We start from the raw sequence: 11170 nt of genomic DNA on the forward strand, positions 1-11170 counted from the left end.
GACCATGTAGGAATTCAAAGCAGTGATATCCAGGTCTTCATCATTTTACCTTAACCGAATGAAATAGGATGTTCAACCATCAGTTTATTACGATTACAGTTAACAGTCGATAACTCTATTTACATAGTAACAGATATTAACTGTTATTTATACATTACCCCACACTTATAATTGATAGGTGAACAGCGTAAAGTCACCATCAGTTTCTAATTAGAAACCTTGTTTTAATGAACCAGTTATGGACTATCTGTAGGATGTTATTTTCTCCTGAAAATAGAGTGGGTTAACACAATGACGAGTAAACAGACAGTATTCATATGATAGCCTGATGAAACACTCGATGATTAAGTTGAAACCTAATATTTTCTCTGATAGCTTGATTATTTGTTGAAGATCAATGAGACTATAACTTAAAGATTGTTGCTTCTAATTTGGCCACATACGAGGCATCATTTCATTATAATTTTACCTAGTGCGTAAATGTCAACGTCTTAGTATAAAAGTATTCGTGAATGGTCTTATTCATAGAAAGTGGTATTGTTCACCTTCTGTTCAATATTTATGAAAAGGTGTTTTTCGAAATTATATTATCTTAACTACTTGTGACAGGACTGGAACAAGTCCCCACATTAAAACATGGAATTAATTATAGTCCAGATACTTGCGAATTTTTTAGGCATGACTAATACTATAATAAACGTCAGTTACATTCTAATTAATCCTGTAGTTGTTCTCTAGTGCTTAATGATGAGCAGATTTTATTGATCAAGTTGCAAATTAGTTACGAGGCTGACAGACTCAACATTACGATGAAGTTTGTCTCTACGTTAGGAATTTGAATGCGGTCGCGACGAAGCTGTAAGCTTAATATTCGTTCCAGTTAACACTCGTCATCAAAAAGTATTTATAATCTTGACGGATTCGAATAGGGGGGTGTCCAGCAACTTAGTCTAGCGGCCATATTTCATTAACATTGCAGAGTAGACAATATAAAATGATTTACTACTCAGTGACAAATAATTCATTATCCATATATTATTATTTTCATATATTTAAATGTATCACGGTATATGCCAAAGAAAATAATAGTGGTTGGAAACTATTCTAGTTAACAAATAGAGTCCACTAAAGTGATAGTCTAAGCGACCTGAAGTAATTTATATGCACTACTAATGAGCTAGATTGTAAATGTCAAAATGTGATTAGAATAGCTTTTAAATGTTTTCCTGAGTAACGCTACAGATTTCAGTCAGCTTGTACACCATCAACTAAGAACAATAGTTCCCAAAGGAATCCAGAGTTCAGAGTTTTGCAGTTGTACTATCTTTAACAATATCTTATTATCATTATCTTCCAACATTATCTGTAATACATGAAACATTACGGTAGAAATTAAAACCAGATCAAAATAAATGAAGAGGTAACACTCTTATGAAATAATTTTTATCGTAGTGTCATTAACTGAATCAGCACTGAAAAATCAGGTAGAACAAAGACAGTTCTTTAGTTCTAATCCGGAACTTCTCTGTAGTGTTCACTCACGATTCCCATACAGAATCAAATACGGTAAGTTTAAGTATCATTATTAAGTACATATTTTCATTAATTTTCAGCTATTTCCCGGTTAATATCATCCATTGCTTAAAAAACGAGTCCTAAATTGGAAACATGACAAGTCTTCTATTAAAATGCATTTGTGGTAGTTGTGTATATTAGTAGCTTCTTATTTATTTAAATATAATTTTTATTGTTTTTTCTTGCTTTCTCTTTCACTCTTTCTCCACAAAACTATCCAAATCCCACTGACCAACGAATAAAGCTCTAAATGAAATTGAAAACAGGAAAAATAATTATGCATTTTCTTTTTTTTAAAAAAAATTCAAAAAGCTAAATTAGTTTAACCATTCGAATATCTTGTTTTCTGGTAGGCGTAGTTAACCAAGTGTGTTAGAATGTACAAGTCTATTGATAATGATGATACTAGCACGAAAGTACGGGGTGGGTTGAAAAAATGATTTTATTTCCCTATCCTATTCTCCCACCTCCAAATATACTGTTTATAAATTTTCGTGTAAAAGCATGGTAACTACATGATGTTCGGTGGTATTTTTATTATCAGCAACATCATCGTCATCAGGAAGATAATAATAATAATGATAATAATAATAATAATAATAATAATAATAATAATAATAATAATAAAGTGATGACAATAACAACTGATTTTGGCAAGAAGTAATGAAAGATGGAGGTACCATAATGTTCACCCTGAATTTAAGTCTAAGGTAAAATCTACGAGAAAAAAATAAAACGAAATCAGTTTATGCATATGTATTTGTATATGTATGTAGACAGTTCAGTTACAAGCCACTGTATGTGCATGTATTTTCGTAGGAAAAAACAACATTTAAACTGCTTAATACTTTTGTGCCAACACGGAAAAAATATATATGTATAACATAATAAACATATGCCTAACTTATATTTGTGTTGAATGGACATGAAGTTCAATAACAAAAGCAAAATGTATTATGTTGTCACTCTCTTTTCTAGAATTCCTTTTCAGGAAAAACGAAAATAAAATTTAATCAAATTAGTATGAAGAAGTTGGGATTGTTGGTGAGGTCTATAATTGGGGAATGAAAATTTCTGATAACAAATCCTGAAACAAAATGAAATCGATATTCAACTGGTTAACCAAATAACCTAAAGTCAAGTCGGATTATAAATTATTCGAGTAGTTTAGAGCACTTTAAATATTGTCAATTTGAAAACTTAATGAAAATTTCAGTTTTCTTTGTGAGCATTTGAAATTCAATGGTTTGCAACTTCAATTCAAGTAAATATACTGTGTCGTGTAATCTCCATCCGGCATTGAGTAACTACTATTTCACTCTCGAATTGGTTTATTTAGCAGAGTAAGGCTTTCGTCAAGAAATTTCGAATATCAATTTTGGAGTTGTTAGTATACATATGATTATGATAAACCTACTAAATCCATACAAAATTATCTAAATAACAGTAATTCCTGTGTTTCTAATTATTATAAGTGGTGTCAATCTGTAACAAAGACAAATTTTAACAATGAAAACTGTCAATTAATGATATCTGATGCTTAACTATAGGCAAAGAGAAGCTTAATTCACTTGTATTTTAAATAATATTTGGATGGCAGAGACACTTTCCCACGTGTATATGAAAACGTCGTTACAAAGATACTAAGGTCTAGAATTTACAATAATTCATTTTATCATGATTCATTCTGAAATTGATCTTATTCATAGCACCTGATCACAGACGAGATGAAATATGTATTGTGTACGTATACGCACTCAATATTGCTGCGGTTTCGGTTAGACATTATGTTTGGTTACCTGTGGTCCTAATTCAGGATTTTCTTGAAACCACAGTAGTTATTATTCTTGTAAGTTTCTAAAGTATTGATGAGAAGAAAATCTGAAAAGGATTTCGATTCAGTAGACTTATAGTCATAAAATATTGTCGCTGTATGCATCTTTAAATACCTGTAAGAGAAAAATGGTAAAATCGAATTCTCCAATGAGTTATTCATTCCGATATATTATCATAATAATTTAGATTCATATTAGGACCTATAGGTGCAGACAAATCTGAACATGTAAAGGTTAGAAACACAAAGAATATGTACTGCCGATACACTAGAAACAAAACTAATAAATATGAAATGTTCTCGTTATTTATTCTCTGAAGAAGTGGCTTACACTGAGTCACGAAACGTGAGAAAATCTAATTTTTCTACTCATTGGGATATTACAAATATATATTATTTATTTATAATATAAAAAGATGATTAAAGAACAACCGATACCGACTGAAATTTATTGAGAAATATGCAAAACGTGAAGATTAAAGCACCCGGAGAAACTACAGTAAACAGAAACTTATTTTTATTCAACTTAAATTCAAAAATGGTTTGAATTATTTTTTTGGTTAGCGTTTTTTTAGCAATTTACTTTTCTACGGGATAGGATCTCTAACCCCATACCCAACACTCCTCCTTTATCCGGGTTTGGGAGCTCAAGAGAGGGCTCAACCGCGTCAGAAGGCAAGCCCTCACTTGGAGTTCTCAGGGCCAAATGAGAAGAGGAAGATCGAAGAACATATTACGCCGAGGAATGGAGACAGACATGAGAATGAACAAGTGTTTGATAGGACTAAAAAGGAAGGTCCAAGACAGAATGGGTTGGAGAATGCTGATCGGCGTCCTAGGCTCCATTGGGAGTAACAGGCGAAAGTAAGTAAGTGAATTCACAAACGATGATGTGACAGGATCAATCAACATGGGATTCAAAACTTCATTGAAAAGAATTTATCCATCAGCTAAACTGATTGTCTTGTCCATAACAACATGTTATTTAACACAGTCAATCATCAATAGGTATCCCTCTCACGTTACCACCAACTGTACAGAAAGGAGAGAATACGTCCGTTTCTAAGGGCATATTCCCAAAAGTCTAAGGTCGAGTGGACTTAAAGCATTCCGTAGTGTCATCTTGATGCACCTCCTTGATACAGGACATCAAGTGAATACAATGAAGTTGTTCAAGGTGATTGATCAAGTGTCGAACTCCAACCTTCTGAAATTTGCCGAAGCTATAGCGATTAAACGCCTAATACCAGATCCGTGTCCAGGAAGAAGCAGTAATAAATCTTTATTTATCCTAGTAACACTACATCCTTTTTCTTGTATCGTTCATTATTTTAACTCTTTCTGAAGTTTAATTACATCAATGTCATTTTTCTTTAATTCATAGCTGACTGATTTCAATTTATATCTTTCTTTATTATCATTAATCTGTTTTCAGTTACATAATCATTTAATTTTTGTTAACTCCATGAGTTCTAATCACTAGTTCAATGTTCTGGGACTTTCCCTCCCAAACTTTATTTATCCGAAACAAATTTTTTAATGATATTATTAACTCTATAAGAATCTCCGCTACATCATGATACACATATTCATCTCTAGTCATCTTTGCATTTATACGTATGTCAATATCTGAAATAACTTTTATTTTAAAATATCATAGGGTGTAAACAGCTGATGAAAACCTAACGAACTAAAATGAATTCATGTTGTTCTGCGCCAAACATCGTTTTTGCTTTCTTTAAGATAAAAACAAGAAAAACGACAGAAAAATGTTGAAGTCTTCTATTCCACAAAAGATATTTAAACCGCAAATTTATATGTCATCCACTCAGGATTTTCTATATTCTTATTTAAATCAGTCAGTTGACAAAAATCTCTTACTTTCACTGTGATCATATAGCTTTAGGATTATAAGTTTCTTAATATCTAAAATTTGAACTGCATTCACAATAATATTCCCCTAAGTTAAGATTACATTCTAATAATGTTATCAGTAAAATTTGAAGGACTAAAAATGACAACTTGATTCTATTGAAAGGGTTCAAATTAAGACACTTTATTACAAAAGAACATCTTAACTATGTCTCGTTTATTTGCGATAAATTGTCTGATATCATCGGCTTTGATAGTTCTCTGTAACGAAAGCAGTAGTGATAATAATAATAAACAATAGAAATTCTAAAAATACTTGAAATTTAATCTATCACTAATGAGAACAATCAGATGAAATATCTCAGTGTCGGGATTTTTCGCTTGACCACAAAACAATGGATCATTAAAAACTGATTGCAGAAGACTTAAGAATGGAAATTTATTACCGTCATATTTCAGTCATTTCTCAGAAATCCAATAACCTTTTGATAACGCATCGTAGAGTATATGATTTAATTTGAAAATAGTGACCAGATAGAACAGTTAGACAAAATAATGTAATTAGTAATCTCTTATGCTGTAAAACTACCCGTTTATTCTAAAAGAATGATAAAGAAAAAACAGTAGTTTAATTTCGCAAGCATGATACTATTCATGATAAAAAGTCTCTCTATTGAAGATCTCTAAAAACATTCGAGTTGTTCCTAAGTTTTATTCGAAAACTTGGTGCCCGTCACCGATTATTCGAGCCATATACTCTTTGATACACCAGTTCCCATTTCACACTCGGAATTCCAAGTTAGAGCTTATCTTGTGATTCAGTTTAGTAGTTTCCGTAAAGTATGTCCTATTCACCTCTGACGTCTTTCGCCAATTCCTCCCTCAACCGGTAGATTATTGTTGATGATCTCTGGTCAATGGATCTGAAGTATCTTGCGTGGACAGTTGTTCATAAATATCTATACATTTTTGGTAATGGTTGTGGCAGTTCTCCGAATTTCAGCTCTACATGATAGAATTACCTCAACGTTAGCGTTTAAAGTCCTGACTTTAGTGTTGGCTGACAGTTGTTTTGAGTTCCAGATGTTCTTCGCTTGTAGTGTTGTTGCGCCTGCCCTTCCAACTTGTACTTCTACATCAGCATCGGTTACACCCTGTTTATAACTGATGCTGCACGAACGTGTAAAGGCTTCCACCTGTCTCAGAGCATGACCATCAAGTGTGTTTGTGTTGGTGCTCACTGTGTTGTAATCCAGGGTTTTGCTTCGTTCCTTTTGAACGATGAGGGCAATTGCTGTAGAGCCCACCGACGAACAGGCTGTTGTTGTCTTCATTTATTGCTGCGTATGCGACATCAGAGCTGTCATGCACACAGCACAAATCATCCAGCTGCATTCAAAGTGTTCACTGTACTCTATGCTTCGCCTGAGATGTGGTCTTCATAATCTAGTCAATAACCGGAAGAAAGAGGAAAGGTGAGTGTAGGGAGTCTTTTCTAACACCAGTCGTCCCTTGGAACAGATCTGTGAGTTGCCCTCCATGCACAATTCTGCGATTCGGTTAGTTATAGAATCAATTTCTCTTCTTAAACACAGTTATAGTATTAATAAATAAATAAATAAATTTTCTGCTCACTAGGATATTACAAGTACATTATTTATTTATAACAATCTACCCAATGCTCAATTTATTCGAAATTCTCAAGTCAAACCTTGGTAATGATACCTACAGTTATAATAGTTCAAATAGTCATTTCTCGTCACCGTTTATTTAGCGATATTTATTTTCATGGAGTGGGGTTTTTAATTCTACGACTAGCCGCTTTACTTTTTCTGAACTTGGGAGTGATAGTATCTGCAAAGGGGCCCGGGTGAAGTTAAGAACTAATGAGGTCGTTCTACTTGAAAATATTAGTTTCATCACCTTGAATCAACGTCAGTATTTTTGTGATTTCTTATTGTGTTTGCAGAAGAATATACAAAGTTAATACTACATGACTGGATTACAGTAGATCTTACCTAAGGAATATTGCAAAGCTCTAATTGTTTATTGCGCTTCAATTTTGTCCATGGATTCTCAAGAGTTTTGGAAGTAAGCTTGAACTTTTAAGGTCAGCTAGGCTTGAAGTATGATAGATTCCCAAAGACAGAATTGTGTGTCTGCGCACTGTATCCAGATCTAACCTGGACTGTAAATATTGATCACTGAATTCCAACTCAGTTGTCAGAGTGATTACTAATCTTCTTGGGCTCAAAGTCAATAGGATTGTGGGTGTTCGTTGATGAAGAATTTCAAACAAAGATGAAGATCTCTAGTGCTAGAGCGCAGGAATCTGTTTAGTGTAAGTCTATGAGAAACATTACTTTCACCCTAACTGAAAAGCATATCACTGTCACTAAAGTAATTTTTAACCTGAAACGTTTGTGTAAAACACTAATACAAATGCACTTGAAAATCAATCATCCATTCACTTATCAGTAACTTTTAAATTATTTTCTCTGAGGGGAGACACCATATTTAGTAGATGAGTGAGAGATATTTTTCAGTAACATTATCTACGAGTACTTGGTCTTCGTGATTTTTTTAAAGTTTACAAGTCTAATCATTTGTATATAGCGAATATAAAAGCCAAGTTATATATATATTTACTATGTATATATTTACATGAACACAAAAATATGGGATAAACCTGTCACTAGATTAGGTCAAATATGTCCAATATTTACACTATCTTCCTACTGACAGCAATTTAGAATAAAGTTTAGAACCTTTAAAATATATTGCTTCTTAATTGTAAACAATCTACTCTTTAATTTTAATTAATAGATTTTATGTAGGTGAACAATTTTGACAAATTGATACTAGTAGGTGACAAAGAGCTAAAGCCTTTTAATTTATTATTTACATCAGGTTGTATTCATGACATTTACTAAAAACGAGATGATGATGCTGATATTTGATTATATATATCCTAAAGTTTAGTTACTATGTCAGTGTTATGTAGTAAATAATTTCAAGTTAAATGAAAATAAGAAAATAAGGGCATTCTACATAATTTTTTTCTGGAATGAGTATCACAAAATATGAAATCCCACAGATCAATTCCTGGAGGATTTGAAAATACGCATCTTCTTTAAGTTCCATACTCCAATGAAAATAATTAGCACACTTTAAATTCTGTGTAACATCCTATCGTGTGAAATTTATCAGTTAAAATAACTGATGAATCGATCAGCCTGTGACCAGCTTATCAAAACTTTAATTCGATTGGTTTATTCATACTCCATCTAATCGCCATGTCTGGCATAAAATTAACAAATTGTTTTTGCATGTGTCCATATTGTTATTTTTCTTCTCTTCCTTAGAATGACAAAACACTAAAAACGCTTTCAGTACATATTCTAATCCGTGGTTGGCTAATTTATAAAAGGGGGATGAGAGGTTAGCATACAAAAAACTACCGTATTTTCCATCTCATTAACTAGACTTTAGACACATAATAAGAAAATATAATGAGGGAGGGGGTTAAGAAAAAATATGAATGTTCCAATGTTAACATCTATGTAAATAGATATCCTTGTTTTCCCTGATTAGTTTTGCTACAGAGTGGAGATGTAGTCAATGTAATATTCTGTAACCTGTAGATTTTCTTTGGGCGAGTGTCTTGCTGTATCCGTGCAGCGTCAACACAACAATACATTATTATACTTCACACACACAAAAAAACACAATAATAATAAAACTTCGATAGAACAATGAGAAGACGGAGTTGATCTGAATAATAAAACTGCATTATACATACGACTAACCGAAGTATTTATTAATAGTATTTTACCTTTTCACACTCCCATTGTGTAAAAAATTACACAGTTAATAATATCCTTTCTGAAATAAACTTGACATTGTCAGCACTATGATCAATATGAGCAGTGTAACAGAGACGGATATATTTCTTTCACAGAATTATAAACACTTGCATGAATTAGATCAAAATACATCAAATACTGACTGTGATAATTACGACAATAATAACCGTGAATTATTTACTTCAACTTCAGTACACAACAGAATTAATCAAAATGTTATAAATAACCAAATGTTAGTGCATCAAGGTGCTTTACTTGACCTTTCAGCTTCAATGAACTCACCATTTACAACTTCCGGCACATATCGATCACAAAAGTCGGATTATTCTACTTGTCATCAATATAATTTACTCATAAGCAGTATGAAAAAAAAATCAGTGACAGACAGAGATACTTCACATTTAAATACAAAAAATGAACAGAATGACGTTGATAAATCACTTAGCCCAAACATTTATCCAGAATGTTTACAGAACTTAAATGAAGAAACCAATATCGACTTTTTAAACGATCACGATGATGATGATCTGGATAGGGAATTAGCTGAACCGGAATTAGGTGAGAAGTTATTCTCTATGACGGAAAATCCGATAAATCATTTGAATTCCCCGTTATCGGTAAATAAATCTGCAACAGTTAAACCTCCATACTCTTATATTGCGCTGATTACTATGGCAATATTACACTCACCGAAACGAAGACTAACATTATCTGGTATATGTGATTTTATCATGTCCAACTTCCCTTATTACCGTGATCGATTCCCAGCGTGGCAGAATTCAATTAGACATAATTTATCTTTAAATGACTGTTTTATCAAAGTGTCACGCGAGCCTGGTAATCCTGGTAAAGGGAATTATTGGACATTGGATCCACAATCTGAAGATATGTTTGATAATGGCAGTTTCTTAAGACGTCGTAAACGTTATAAACGCTCACTGACAAGGGTAGATTCTAGAAGATTCGATCAACAAAACCATCAACGTCAACATTATCATCGCCAACAACATCAACCAGAACACGATCATTATAACTGTCATCAGTTTGATCCAGTGTCTAACGAGATAAAAAGTGGAGATAAAAATAGTTTTTATTATACAGCAGGGCCAAAATCCCTATCACAAAATGAATTGATAACACTAACAACAACCTCTATGGAAAAAGAAAATGATTTAAAGCTTATAATTTCTTACTCTACAACATCATCTGTCTGTAACCCCCCTATTTGTCCACTGGTCAGTTATTCAATGATTCCACCACCAAATTTCTTACTTTCTAATTTAAATGAAGGTGACTTGGAAAAGTTTAAGGATACAATTTTAAACTCCTTATCTTTGTTCCACCAGCATAATAATAATAATAATAATAATCAATATTTTCATCAATTACAAGAGAATGAATCGTTTTTAAATTTTCTCCATTTTCCGTCCATTTCCCAAGTGACTATAAATCAGTATCAGAAAACAAATAGTACAATCGAATCGCATAGTACCACAAATAAAGTTGATTTTAGATCAGTGACAAAAGTTCCTAACAACCCTAATTTGGATAAATTTTCAATCGATTACTTACTAGACACAGGACGAAAAGAAAATGTTTCTTGCTTGCAAGGAATCCACAAGGCCTAATACAATTTAGTATTCTTTAACATGTACAAAATTACTTTTTCATATATAGTATTACCACTAACAATGATTAAACCATTTTTATCATTTAAATTTATCCAGATCACTGTTGTACAGAGTACATTTATTTATAGATTCGTTCTACATACACCATATTGATAAATTTATCTTAGCACACTGAAAAAACAAATAAATACAAATTTTAAAAATTAATTTTAAATGACTTACTCATTTTATAAAATGGCGTACAAAATATGAGATTTACTCGTAAGTTTTATATGTATTATTGTGATTGTTATCGTTGGTACTTATACAATTTTGGTATTTCGTTGTCCTGATGTAGAGTGATAACTTAAACCGATGCACATATATGGAAGGTTCTACACTGTGTACGACTG

General features: G+C 32.4%; 1 protein-coding gene across 1 annotated transcript; it reads left to right on the plus strand.

Moving 5' to 3' along the window:
• Positions 1-9194: 9194 nt before the first annotated feature.
• FOXD2 (Forkhead box protein D2) lies at positions 9195-10775 on the plus strand (the record flags this gene model as incomplete). The annotated part of the gene is made up of 1 exon (XM_012942706.2): positions 9195-10775. One exon carries the CDS (start codon positions 9195-9197, stop codon positions 10773-10775), a length of 1581 nt encoding a protein of 526 aa, XP_012798160.2.
• Between the last annotated feature and the right edge of the window lie 395 nt (positions 10776-11170).

The sequence above is a fragment of the Schistosoma haematobium genome, chromosome ZW (genome assembly GCF_000699445.3).
Source record: "Schistosoma haematobium chromosome ZW, whole genome shotgun sequence".
Lineage (NCBI taxonomy): Eukaryota > Metazoa > Platyhelminthes > Trematoda > Strigeidida > Schistosomatidae > Schistosoma > Schistosoma haematobium.